Below are 14,839 nucleotides of genomic sequence, written 5' to 3'. Positions count from 1 at the left end.
GATTTAGATCATGTTATGCGTGGTTTGTTTAATATTGGCTTACAATCATATCAACTAGGTAGGCAGGGTTGTCTACTTTCTAGAAGACATTTTGTTGTGAAACAAACATATCCCCTAGGTGCCTCTAATTATCTTCATCACATATAGCCTATTGTGGCCTTCTCAATATGTACTCACTTACATGCCACCAATGTATAATGCCTAGGTAATGTGTCACGATTATAAGCTCTCATGGTCATTGTTTTGTTGTCATTATCTTTGTTCCGCCCTTGACCTCATTTTCGCTATTATTTCATGTATTGAAATTTTTAGTCACCAACTTCCTAACAACATTGACATTTGAAAGTTTTCAGAACCATCCTGCCTCCACAATTGTGTCGTGGTCCTTGTAGTTTGTTCTAGTGTTGCATGGCGGTAACAATGTGAGCCTTTTAGTTATAACCCTTTTGGCTACACATTTGGTATAATGAGCCTTTTGGCTATAACAAATTTGCACAATGAGGTTATTCAATTATAGTAATTTGATTGTTTAATCAAAACATTGGAATCCCATTTGAAGCATCTTAAAAATATCATGTTTGGCCAATCAACCATGCACTACATGCAAAAGTTTCCAAAAAGGTTATTTTTCTAAGAGGTCACTTTGTATTTTGTTCATATTGTGTCCACACTTGTATTATTCAAATGAATCCAACAAAGACCTATGCATTTATGCAGTGACGCTCTCCACATACTTCATAAGTTTTACAAATGTTTTCAGGGTTAGTGGGATATTATAGCGAGTATGTCCACAATTCCCAATGATCATTCACTTTGTGTGAATACAAAGTATTCCTTCCTTTGCATAGGTTGATTCAAACAACATAGTTTTTTTTGAGAGGTTCAAGATTGATTTGTCAACCTAACCGAATGATTGTTGATTGTGTACACTACTTATGTTCAGAATGGATGGTAGTGATGAGTTGGCATAGGGACTTTTTTTATGGGAGAGTTATGCATTTGAAAAGGTATTTGTATGCCTTCAAAACTTGGAAAATAAAACAAAATGCTTGGATATCTTGAAGTTTTTACCTTACTATTACTATATAAAACCCCTTCATAAATCTTATCCATGTCTGATCAAGTAGGTGAACTTATCAGGTTAGTTCTCACGTGAATACATGAATAGTTTAGGTTAGTCCTCATTTCAATAGGACCTAAGACTTCCAACATATCCTTTTATTGGTTGAGGTGATGGCTTTCACAATGCTTGCAAGGGGGAATATTAAGAACACATAATGGTAATCAATAAAATATAAGACAAATTTGAAAATTATGTGAAAGACTTACTTACGTACATGAATGATTCCACTGTAACATCCACGATAGTTGAAATACAAGTATTGATTATGCTATGTAATTGTCAAAATTCCACAAAAGTGATAAGATTTCAAACAAACATTGTACATAGCTTTGCATGTGCTATCGTATTTTGCCACATCATCCTAAAGACAGTTCCAACAAGCATGTCCCTAGTTGAGGGTGAACGAACTAGAGGCATGGCAAAGCAAACGTAATGCCTTTCTCCATACAACCGTTGCCTTCACTGACAATAGGGTACCTGCAGTTATTGCACAGAAGCAAAAATTTGGAGATCTATGGACGCTGGTTGCACCCATTACCATATGGTGCATATGGACGACAAGGTGTACCGGGCTATTTTTAGCAAACAAACGCCCTCTAGCTGAATCGATTACGCTAATATGGCACACACTACTAACTACACCAAGAGCTCAATATGAGCGGATTGATGGTACTAATGATGTTTCGGAATTAATGAGGCTGAATTTCAGAAAACGTTGGTGTACTACACCGATGGCCACAACAAATGGAATGGATATACGACGCCCGATGGTTGTTCTCCCCTCCCATTAGTTGAAAGAGGTGTGTGAACGAGATGTCATGGGGGATATTGAATGAAGGTGATGTGTATGAAAGGTTGGCTAGAGACCCATGTGAAAGTGTAAGATAAATAAGTGAGATCACTCATGAATGATAGGATAGTTTAGGAAAGGCCTACCCAATAAAGGGATCTAAGTTGTGTATATTTTAACTAATGGAGTATATTCTTTTATTGTAAAAAAAACAAAAACAAAAACAAATTTGCTTTCCATATTTTGTTGAAGTTTCAGTAACCTTGTAAGATTCTCCACCATGACCGTAGGAAAGAATGAAACAATGACGAGACCACTACAGTTAACACCACTCAAAGATATGATGAAAGAATAGTCAAATTCAAAACACAATGCCAAATATGGCAACTCAACTATCTACAATTGTGTGGGTACAATATCATGTACACGAGTTCTCTTTCACACACTCTCTCTACAAAGCTTTGCTCTAAATGCACAACTTAAAGAAGCTCACACCCCTTGAAGCTTTTTGTACATGCACTTGGGCATGGATGGTTCACAGTAGAGCATCTTAATTGGCATTTCCCTTTAGCGTGTCCTATTTACATAATACTATGTACAACTTTTGAGCTGCATAAATTCATATCCAGAGGCCAAACCATTCATGATTGTACATTAAAATGTTATTGTGATGGTGCAAAATCCAAGGAGCCAACCTTATGAGTCAACATAAGCTATGATTCAACACAAAAAAGCACATTATTGACAAAAGTTTTCCTAGGGCACAAATTCTCCAAACGTATTCAGGTATTTTTCGAGGATTTCCTAAGCCCAATTTGTTTTTTGTAAGATTCTCGTTGATGCTTTAGTAACAAGAAAAATGCTCGAATTTTACATAGATGAATGGGCTAATTCAATTTCCGAGGTTGGCCTTTTGTAACACGGAAACAACTTTTTGGTCCCTAATACCTATTATTTGTGCTTTACAGGAAAGTCACCATAGGGTGCTTGGGTGTGAGTGAGAAATATTAAAATATCTCGAGATTTTGATTTCAAAATTACCCTAGTCAAAGTAGATGCACCTAATCACACAAGAATTAAGATTAAGCATATAATGAAAAAAATCAATAAGCAAAAAAATTTATTTAGAGAATAAACATAATTAGCATAATAACCAACTAAGCAAGGCTAGTATGTTAGCCTAATTTTGACCACACCTTAATTAGTCAATTAGGCTATTCTAATTAGAAGCAAGATTAGAATGTTGAGATTTGGTTTCTTTGAATTATGGCATTCACGCTTTTTAGTCATGATTGTAATTAGCACATTAGACTCGATTCGACTCAGGCATTAAAGTGGGCACAACAAGAGGTGATATGCATGGTCAAGCTTTTGGTGAGTGTTACAATAAAGACTAAAAGGCTATACTCTATCAGAATGTCTGGAACAATGTATTGAAAAATGAACTCGAAAGCCCAATGAGAGAGAGGTGAAGGGCTATAACATGCTTGGCATGATAATACCTAGACACGTCGAGAAACGTTTCCACTTTTGTCATGACCTACATATTATACGAATTAAAAGTAGTTAACCATGATTGTCCATTCAAAAGGCCCTTGTCGAGGTTTTTTCTTCTTCGACATTTACCGAAGCAAGCAAAGTTTTCCAAGAAGACAATAAGCCCTTCCCCATTGAGTGGCTTTATCTAGCTGTGCAAAATGCAAAAGTTCACGCGCACACGCACACATTACAAGGAGAATGGGAATAGTAGCAGTAAGCATGTTGAAAGAAAGAAACAAAAGAAAAAACGAAACTGATCAATCAATAAAATTAAAATTAAAAGAAAGATGGTTTGGGATCAACGAGTTGGTTGGTTTCCAAGAAGGAGAAGGGCAACGATGAGAAAAAAGGGCATTAGTCAACAAGTGTAATAAGTTACTCGGCATTAATGGTAAGGACTTGGTGGATCCAATGGTGCATGAAGAAGGCAGACTTACATGTTGTATCTTCGTTGGCAATTCTTGTCGAAGGTTTCTAAAGCCTAATCACGATAAGGCCAAGTTCAATTTCAAGTCCAAGTCCAATGTCCAATGTCCAAGTCCAAAGTCCAAGGCATAGGACATGTCTGTCATTTGCGAGCCAGCCCAACTATGACACGAACATCTAGAAAAGTGTTTAGGGCCAGGCTTCCCGCTGGCATGGCACATGTGCACCATCACACCTTTCACACTATGAATAGGGTGTGGGTGTGCATGATGTCCTGATGGCTAGCTATTGTGGCTATAGTGGTGATGTGGACATGTGGTCTTGTTTGGGTGGTTTCCTGGGGGTATTTTCTCGCGCAGGCATGGCACATGCACACCATCACACCTTTCACATTATGAATAGGACGTGGGTGTGCATGACGTCCTGATGGCTAGCTATTGTGGCTATGGTGGTGATGTGGACATGTGGTCTTGTTTGGGTGGCTTCCTGGGGGGTATTTTCTCATGACATGTACATCCAGTGACTCGTGAGGGGGGTATTTTCTCATGACAGATACATCCAATCAAAAACAAAAAAGAAACTTGAGACTAGAGTTCTAACAAGTTTTACTTCAAAGTAAAACAAAAATGTGAACCAAAGCTTTTTCCTACTCATGGATCAATCATTTTTATTCTACTTTTTTATTATTGCATTATCTTCTTTCCTTCATTTTCCTTCCCAATGAGCATACACAAAAGCTTTAGCCCATTTTTTTCCTCCTCCTCCTCCCCCCCCCCCAACCCCACCCTACCCTTATCCCCTTCAGATCTCTCTATCCTCCCATGTGATGATGGATCACCATCTGAGAAGAGGAAGAAGACCCACAATCATTAGCCTTCAATGCCCTCCTCATGCCTTCCACATCAACTTTAATCTCCTAAGCATGCTTGCATTACTACTACTATGTTGTGCTTTGGGCTATTCCTATCATCCATCTCCAGTAGCTGCTTTGCCCAAACCACAAAATGTGGGCATGAAGGTAAGTTTGATTAATGATTTGGTCACCATGGATGAGATGAGGGTGAAGAGGCTTTTGGCTTCCAAAACCCCTCCTCGGGGAGCCTCGGCCGGATCTTCCCCACTAATCCGTGGAACGAATTACAACCCCGGCTTCGAGTCCTTGCAACAAGAAGCACCAAGTCCCGCATCGCCACCACCATCACCACCTATTGGCCGGCACTCCGAGAACTACATTGTCCAAGGGAAAGTAATTCCGGGCTCGGCATTCCCGGGAAATGCTGGAAACTATTTCGTTGAGCTCGAGATCGGCACCCCGCCCAAGCGACTCGTCTTCATTGTCGACACCGGGAGCGACCTCTTCTGGGCACGGTGCTCCGCCTCTAGAACCTACCAATCGACTGCCCCCACACCCACCCAAGTCTTCTATGTGAAGAATTCCTCCACATTTACGCCTATATCGTGCCAAGATCGAGAATGTAACTACGTCCCGCCCCCCGCCAATGCTAGCTGCGATCATAGCTCCCCTTCGAGCTGCACATATGCATATGGATATAGCGATTTGTCCGAGACAAACGGCTTTTACGGGTACGACACCGTCACTTTGCAAACCGCCCGCGCTCCCGCAAAGAAGAGAGTGATGATAGAAAACGTGGCTTTGGGATGTGGTACTAATAACACGGGAAGTAACATAGCACGAGGAGGGGGTGTCCTAGGCCTCGGTCAAGGTCCCATCTCATTCTCCACACAAGTTGGGTTCATGTTTGGAGGCAAATTCTCTTATTGCTTCACTAGCTTTTTTAGTAGGAAACTTCGGAGTGCACTCGTGTTGGGTGAAGATCCTAGAAAGAACCTAACATCCCGTCTTCGATTCACACCTTTTCTGCAAAACCCAGTGTTGGATACTTTATACTACATCCAACTTGAGGCCATAAAGGTGGGCATTCAATCACTAGACATAGATCCATCAATTTGGATGATAGATCGAAATGGCAATGGAGGGACAATTATTGATTCAGGTACAACGCTAACGATGTTTCCATCACCAGCATTCAATAGAATTGTGTCTACTCTACAAAAACTCATCCATTACCCTCTAGCACCCCCTACTGCTGGACTTGAGCTATGCTATAATGTGTCAGGGTTTAGACCTCCTTACCAGTTTCCAAGGATCTCGATGATATTCAAAGGCGGGGCTACCTTCAGGCCCCCTCCCAGAAACTATTTTTTGGATCCTACTAAAGAGATAAGGTGTCTTGGTATGTTGGGCAGTTCATCAAGGTTATCTGTGATTGGCAACTTGATACAACAGAATTATTTTGTGCAATATGACAGGAAGAAGAACCGGCTTGGTTTCGCCAAATCTTACTGCCCTATTGCATTTTAACAAACATTTGCTCTGAATATATGTCACTGCCACACTATGCTTAGATTTGCCAATCTCAAGGATTGGGATTTCCATATGAAATTTTGACTTGTAGTGATTGAAACACTTCTATCGACATCCAATAACCACCGGATTCGAACCATTCTACATTTAATTTCAAAGATTCCAAAAAAAACTCAATGTAAACTATACTACATAATAAATGCAAATTCCTTTTCTAAATGTGAATGTATAGATGGTGATGCCAATGCCTTGTTTATGCAGAAGGGTTATTTATCTACGACTCAGTTTGCATTGGAAAATTTGCACCCAAAACGATAGTGCTTTTTTGGTATGATATGTCCATAGACTTAGGTATATAAAATCATATGCAAAATATGGAGAAAACAAACAAAATTTGGGCATATAGCATTGTTTGTATGGACCCATACAGTTCTTTAGCAGATGAATGCATAGAGAAGGATTAGGCATTCATTATGAATCGGCTAACATGCACTTCCCTTTTTGAGTGATTTCTCATCATGATACCATAATCTTCGTTCTCTCCATTAAATCTGATAACCACATTTCCAAGGTCTATAAACGCTCTGAATGCACATAACAATAAGCTATCTACAATCAAACTATGATAAGCTCATACCATCTTTCGTAATGATAAGTTAGAGGTTAACTTGAAAGTGATAGTTTTATGTTTTAAAAATCAGTTGGACACTTAATCAAAGCTTTTCTTCATTGAATGCGAGAGCAATCACAAATTATCGATCAAATTTAGTGAGAAGCTGATTTCACATCACAAATCATTCCCAGGTTAGTGATGAATGCTATTGATTTAAACCAATAGCATGCCATAAATAATTCAACATACTTACAAGCTGCATGATTCGGGACAAATTGGAAAAACAAATCTCTGAGGCCAGTATGGAAATAAAGATCGAGAAATCATCACTACATGTTCATCCCCTGAGGATCACATAATGTTGCAAATTGATCACCGCTGGGAAGGTTTTTTATCATCATATCATATGATTTTGCCAGGAATGCCTCACATGACTCTCAGGACGATATTTGTCAAATATGCACCTTCAGGATATGCAGGGTTGATTGTATGATCAGGTGCTGCCCCACCATACCTTACTTGAGTTATCTTCTTTCCTGCTGATGAAGCCGATGCCTAACATATATGACAAAACATTATTCCAAAGTTATCGTAAACAGGTTGGACACTTGCATACATATTTAGGGCTAAACTGGATAGCTTTAAGGACAGGATTTCACCAGAACGACATTGCGTGTTGCATGCCAATTTATACGAATAATTAATGTTACTTTGGCCAAACGAATTAAGAAGTGAAGAATGCCAACTTAGTACTTGTAATTAAAAATGTCATCACGTATACCAGAGGACAAAACGATATAACAAGAAGAGCTTTACGTGTAGTACGTTTGAGAGATGCTCCAATATGGTTTTTATCATGTTTTGACCACTTCCGAACGTTTTGGTTTTCTTTTGTTCTGTGATTCTCATGGTAGGATTTCTGGGTGGTGTTTATGCATGAATTTTAGATGTAAAGAATGGGTGAATTTGCAGACATGATTCAAATGATAGTCTTAGATAACTGCACTCAGATTGACTGTCTCCCAACAAGGTTCAATTCTTCTAGCTCCATGCACATATACTTATATAAATAGGACAAAAACACATGTTCCATATACTCTTTCTAGAAATATTGACACATGGGTTGATGGGATCTTTTGAAATCTAGATGTCGAGTTGGGGAAACATGTGTCATCTGAGGGTTATAGGGCTTGACAAGGGCTTTGTATCGACATATAACAATCTGCGTGAGTTTTGTGGGTTACAGGAGATTAAGAGCCTTCCAACGTGTGTACCTTTTATCAATTAAAAATGAGAAACATAGAATAATAATAAACTTTACTAGTTCTATCAGGTGCATATTGAGCTCCATCATGTGCTTTAGTCTTAACAAGCAATTTCAGAAAACATAATAAATAAATGAGCCAAATTTCAAAGAGACAAAAAGGAGAGGTGGGTGCCACATGGAATACCATTGAAAAGAAAAGGAAAAAGAATAGAATAGGGTACAAAAGAGAGGAATTTCTTCAAGAATGGAAAAAGAAAAGAAGAAATGAGTTGGAGAATTAATCCAACTCATCTATTCTACAACTGTATCTCTTGAAGTTTGTTCTTTACTTGTTGAGTGAGAGATCCAGTGTGAGAACATGCAAGTCAGACATGTGAAATTTAAGTGAACTATTTAATGCTAGAATGAATAGATTTTTATGACTGAAGCCTTACAAAGAACATCAAGAAAGTGAATTTGCATAGATGCTATAAAAAGGGTGGATTTTTAAAGAGAAAGAACTTAACATTGTGAAATTTGATGAATAATTTCGTGCCAAAATGAAGAGGATTTTAAGGGGAAAGGACTCACAAGAAGAACATCCATGAACGACCCACTTTGCGTCATTGCACCTGAGCATGAACATGTCATCAACAAACCCCCGGATTCAACACATTTCATCGCAAGTGTATTTAGGTTCCGATACATGCCCATAGCACGTTGTAGAACCTGGCATCATCTAATGTTAAATAACATTTTATGCTATTATGATTCTCTGTATAGCAGTAAAAACTTGTGAGGCATCATTAGAGAATTAGCAGTGAAATAGTATGAAATAGTAGGAAATTATAAGAAAATCCCACTAAAGTTTCACTACATACATTAAGAATGCTATAGAACTTGCCATATAATGTCAAATACAACGATGTTATTATGATAGTCATTGGTAAGAAGACCTTGCAAGATAGTGTTTGGGCATGGTTTCCTTATAAATTGGATGAGTTTCCTTCATGCATAAAATAATTTAAAATTATGAGAATTATGAATGCAAAACTTAAAAGAGAAAGGAAAATAAGATCTTACAGAAATTGTTGTTAAAAATCATTGCTCAGAAGGTGATAACTAACCTTTCTAGTCGGAGCTAATTTTGGAGGATCCAAAATTACAATGTCCCATGTTCGTCCCTGTGAGATTGCTTCTTTCATATACTCTGTTACATCACCTTTCACAAAGCTGACAATTTTAGAGCTAACTTTGTTCAATTTCATGTTTTCAATGGCTAGCTCTATTGCCGGTGATGAAGAGTCAACACCTGATAAATGTTGTCAACAGAAACTTATTTAAAGACTTAATGCTAACAATTGTGTACGAGATGCCAAAATATTGATAGCAAATTTCAGATAAATCCTGAACTTCAACATAGAAACTATATTGAAGTTGCCATCAGAGCGAATTTTTAAAAACCAATTTTTACATGCTCTGTATTATAGAAATTCAACACTACTAATAATTTTATGAATGATGGATGACATCATGGCACCGTCATTTATAGAAGATCCCAGATCTCTTGCTGACAAAGATATGTGTTATTCATTATTCATATATACACTGAATGTCTAGTTACTCCCTACCAAGACTAATATATCAGGATTCTAGATATTCCACGCAAACTATTTACCTTCTTGTTCTTGTGTGTGTGCGTGCGCGTATATGTACAAAGCAAATACACAAAAATGTACATAGATGAAAAACTAACTCAAAATACTGTATGTATGCATCCATGCATGCATGCAAACACAATCACATGAATGTGTATGAATGCCGCATACATATATACACGGATGTATGTATGTATGCATGCATGCATGTATATATGTATGCTAGATGAAAAACTAACTCAAAATACTGTATGTATGCATCCATACATGCATGCAAACACAATCACATGAATGTGTATGAATGCCGCATACATATATACACGGATGTATGTATGTATGCATGCATGCATGTATATATGTATGCTAGATGAAAAACTAACTCAAAATACTGTATGTATGCATCCATACATGCATGCAAACACAATCACATGAATGTGTGTATGAATGACGCATGCATGTATATATGTATGCATGCATACATACATGGATGGATGGACGGATGCATTCATGTATGGATGGATGCATGTATTTAAATATATGCCTGTATGTAGAACTGACGTTAAAATCAACTTAGGAAACTCTCAAAGTAAACAAAAGAAAAAATGAAAACTATGACAACTGTCTAAATGGTAAGAATAGAGACAGAGTCCAAAACTCTTATTACCTGTTACTTCAGACGCTCCACCAACAGCTGCATTTAAGGCAAAACCACCACTGTAACAGCACAAATCCAAAATTGATTTGTCTTTTGCGACAGATTGCAACCAAAATCGGTTATCCCTTTGATCAGCATAGAACCCAGTTTTCTGTCCGTCTAAAGATGCTTTGTAGCAAACACCATTTTCAACTACCTGGTAGACAAACATCAGAAAACCTACCTTCGAGAAAATAGAAGACATGAAGCAGAGCACATAATGACCCTTCTTTATTATTAGAAGTAATGATGAAATTAGTATTCAGAAACTTACAAGGGAAATGCAATATTAAGCTAAATAGATAAAGTGAATAAAAATAAAATCCCCTATTTTCACACCATACATTTGTTTAAGTCAGCTCTTTTTTATCCATACATTTAGCCTTTACAATACCAAACTCAGGCCTCCTAAAATCATAAACTGATTCTTCGGATAGTTCATTGAGCAGATTTGATGGGAAAGGGTTACCTCGACCATATCAAGAGTACCAACGGCTATGGATGAGTCATTTTGAACACTCTCTGACTCTATTCCTTCTTCTTTTAGCATCTCACGTGATGGCCTCCAACATACATGTTTGCATTTAACTGTATGCTTAAGTACTGCTTCAATGGTTGTTCTAAACTTCTCAACCCATGCAGCCGAGGATGCAACCACTGCATTTTCCCCAAAGATGTCCACTATAAGCCCTGACAATCTACATAAGGCATGAGAATGAGATGAGAATGAAAATTGATACCTTTGGATGGTTAACTCATTGTTTTAAAGTGAAATTAAAATAACCAAATGGTTTATGAGCTACTGTATCATAAAAGAAGAATTGTTTTGAAGACAAGATGAAAAAAGACTTGCCTATCTCCTTCGCTGTTTACAAGACGATATACATCTGTATCAACATCTGGGAGACTCAAGCGTTTTCGTAAGTCCATTGCAGCAGCAATTCTGGACTCCAAAAGTTTCTCCATGCTTAGTAAGCATGAGGAATCCCTATGTATTGATGAAAAACATAACTTCAGTCTAAAATAGCACTTACCTTGATAAACTAATCATATAGGAAAGCAATGAAGATTTGAGAATTGTTTTAGAAAAATATCCCCATTTGTTTTCGTGGAGTATTTTCCAAAACCCAAATCCGCCCCCTCCCCCCCAACCCTCAAAACATTTCTCTCCACAATTTCCCTCGTCTTTATCGGCACATTTCCCTTTGCCATAATGTGCACTCACAACCTTCATTAGTTAAATTTTTGAGCATCAAGGGTCACTAATCAACTGAGCTCATGCCATATGATAATGTTTCACTTTGGTCCCATCAGTCGCATTGATCTCTGAGGACGATACTAAAATCTATTTATCTCTTTATTCATCTATCTATAAACTCTCTTTTTCTACTATAGTTATATATCTACAAATGTTTCACTTTCGTTCCATCAGTCATAATAATCTCTGAGGACAATACTAAACTCTATCTATCTCTTTATTTATCCATCTGTAAACCCTCTTTCTCTCCAATTTCTATATATCTATGAATGTTCATACATGTAATATATAGAGTTGCTAATCAACTCAACAAATTCATTAACAGAAATTTTGAGCATCAAGGGTCACTAATACACTGTACTCATGCCACATGCAAATGTTTCACTATGGTCCCATCGATCATATTAACTTCTGAGGATGATACTAAACTCTATCTATCTCTCTATTCATCTATTATCTATAAACCCTCTATGTGTTCATACCTACCATATCGAGGGTCACTAATCAGCTCCAGATACACTGTTGGAAAATGTTCAGCTTTGGTTCCATTGGTCATATTTGACACCTGAGGATGATATTAATCATTACCTATCTTGATATTAGTTTATCTATTGATAAATCCTCTCTCTACAATCCCATATATCTGCTTATCTTCATATATGCCACACGCTTTTAAAGAGAAATCATAGAGGGGGAGAGAAAGAAAAATTGTAGTGTGAGAGGGGTTTTGAAAGTTTGGAAAATCAGGGGTACTTACGGGAATTTTAAGAAACACAATTGATATTCTTTTGGGAATTCCATGAAACTAATAAGACTATATTTTGTTCAACTTTTCCATGAATTAAAAAACGGAATGTTTTGACCTGCCTTGATACCTCATCCTCCATTTCCATGATCCGAACACTGAACATAGAAAAAGGATTGTATAAACCCCAAGCTATGGGATGCAATGCTCCATCCGTGACTAAAACTGCCTCGCCAGACGCAGGCGGCGGTCTACCAATTATACGATCTACTGCTCCACTATACACCATTGGATTCCCAGTCTTGAAAAGCTGGGTTTTACCTTTCTTTAGAACCACCTTTGGTATTCCTAGAATACACAAAGACATAACATCATATATTAGAAAATTTCCTGCCATGCCCACTACCTCATAGATTAACACAGATACTGAATTCAAGACAACACAATATGGAATATAAACTCTGAAATATTCTCTTTATTTCCACAATATCCCTCCACATGTCCTTATAAGCCCTTATGTTTTTGTTATTTTCCCAAGTGCCCACAGTCAATTCATCTCCTTTTATTCTCAATTATATGTGCTACTAGATCAAATCATACCTTTCTTTCTTTCTTTTCAGGTTTGACTGTCAAGAAATTTGAGGAGTGTTTCAGTGTTTTTCCCAAAATCAATGATGCTAGCAGATATATTTAGCTAATCCTTTATAGCTTTGGATTCAAAGCCAATTTCGTCATTAGAAAATTTGAGTTCTTTATGCCTTTTTTGAGAACCGCTTTTCATTTTCTTAAACATCACATTTAAAAACAGGAAGATTTCCATGGTTCCCAATGTCTCAATGTTAACCAAATTCACATAGCTGTACCAGTCGATAGAAATAGAAACCATCCTTTTAAAATGTGTTTCAGTACACTCAATCTAATGGAAAAATCCTTTCAAAATGCTGTGCACACAATCAAACTAGAGAAATCAAATACAATACCAAAACAAAAAGATATGCTGTCATGAAGGATTGAGTTTTAGAACATTTTTACTCTAATGTAGGATAACTAACATGGCTTCTTGGGATGATTAAACATGTGATTCTGATTGATCAAACATAACATCAAAAAAAAAAATTAAAAAAACTTTTGTAAAAGATTAAGTTTCAAAACCTTGTTACAGTCAAATACATGTTTCTGGTTGATGAAACAGAAGATCAAAACGAATGATATTTTACTCCTTTCTTTGTTACCTTGCTGTAAATATAACTAACTCCCCCCCCCCCTCCCCAGGGTAAATTGTAACTGATCTTGGAAACATTTGCTCGGATGTATCCAAATATAATATGTAAACTCATGCTATGCACACAATCGACCCGAAATTGAAGATTCCTTTTCAATAAAGCATCTCGTTAAAATAATGATAACTAACCATGGGTTATCTGAAGTAACGCCTTGAGTAAAGGATAAGATTTCTTAGATAATTCACTAAAAAACTTGATATGGAGCACACAGCGGTACAGATAACCAAAGCCCTGAAATCTATAAGTTAAAACCCTGATTCACTCGATTAGCCAAGGAGAAAGTTCAAATTTTCAACATAAAATTCCAACAAAAACATGGATACGTGGTGGAGAAACAGTAAAATAAACGAAAAACAAAAAAACACGCAGACACAGGAAAAAAAAAAATGCACGGACAGAAGGACGAGTCTTTCAGCATACAAAAGAAAAAAATGTAAATTTTTTGGAAATGAAACAAGCAACCAATGGATTGATTGATTTTTCTGATGAATTACTGAAACACTTACTTGTGTGAACCGAGGAGAAGGCATGGTCACCCAGAGAAGAAGCAGAAAGGATCCAAGAAGAAGAAGAAGAAGAAGAAGAAGAAGATCTGCGAAAGAATGTGGACTGATACATCTCTCAAAACCCTGAACCCTTTCCTTACCCCCCCAACACTAACACTATCTCATCATTCCCATCTCTGGGCAGCAGCTAGCTATGAGCCCAGTTTGGGCTCAAACCGAACCGAACCGAACCGTTAATCCAAGGTTTTAACGGTTTATAGAGTTCCAATAAAATTTAATGTTTTGGTTTGGTTTGAATTATTGATAAACGGTTTGGTTTTAGTTCGGTTTGGTTCTAAAACTCAGGTTTATTGATTTATAGGTTGAATTGGTTTTGGCTTAAAGGTTTATTGATTTTTGGTTTAACTGTTTTTTTTCTCCTTTATTGGTTTAATTAATATTTTTTTTATTTAATTAAGGGAAAAGTACTAGGATACCCTTGGAAGTTCGTCTATTTATCAAAATGCCCCTGGAAGTTCCAAATTTACCAAACTACCCCTATGTCCAAAAAATTACAATTTATAAAGTAATTA

At 37.1% G+C, this 14,839-nt stretch overlaps 2 protein-coding genes across 4 annotated transcripts; one reads left to right on the top strand and one right to left on the bottom strand.

The window, feature by feature from the left end:
- Positions 1–4,664: 4,664 nt before the first annotated feature.
- LOC147857248 (aspartic proteinase nepenthesin-1-like) lies at positions 4,665–6,483 on the top strand. The gene has a single exon (XM_087328233.1). The coding sequence runs from the start codon at positions 4,705–4,707 to the stop codon at positions 6,259–6,261; it is 1,557 nt and encodes a 518-aa protein (XP_087184359.1). The 5' UTR covers positions 4,665–4,704; the 3' UTR covers positions 6,262–6,483.
- A 14-nt stretch (positions 6,484–6,497) lies between these two features.
- On the bottom strand, positions 6,498–14,401 carry LOC147857247 (S-adenosyl-L-methionine-dependent methyltransferases superfamily protein). 3 transcript variants are annotated; one of them, XM_087328235.1, is made up of 9 exons: positions 14,268–14,401; positions 12,601–12,826; positions 11,329–11,463; positions 10,945–11,173; positions 10,446–10,632; positions 9,251–9,435; positions 8,715–8,852; positions 7,342–7,432; positions 6,498–6,848 (listed from the first exon to the last, which is right to left on the bottom strand). In XM_087328235.1, exons 1-9 carry the CDS (start codon positions 14,377–14,379, stop codon positions 6,838–6,840), a joined length of 1,314 nt encoding a protein of 437 aa, XP_087184361.1. In that variant the 5' UTR covers positions 14,380–14,401; the 3' UTR covers positions 6,498–6,837. The 3 variants fall into 3 exon arrangements, with proteins under 3 accessions (XP_087184361.1, XP_087184362.1, XP_087184360.1); XM_087328236.1 differs by lacking the exon at positions 7,342–7,432; XM_087328234.1 differs by lacking the exon at positions 6,498–6,848 and having other exon boundaries at positions 7,153–7,432.
- Positions 14,402–14,839: the final 438 nt, after the last annotated feature.

Source organism: Azolla caroliniana, unplaced genomic scaffold (genome assembly GCF_043228905.1).
Source record: "Azolla caroliniana isolate FFs.n. ecotype wild unplaced genomic scaffold, voAzoCaro1.0.p SCAF_12, whole genome shotgun sequence".
Lineage (NCBI taxonomy): Eukaryota > Viridiplantae > Streptophyta > Polypodiopsida > Salviniales > Salviniaceae > Azolla > Azolla caroliniana.
This window is presented reverse-complemented; position numbering and strand designations above follow the sequence as displayed.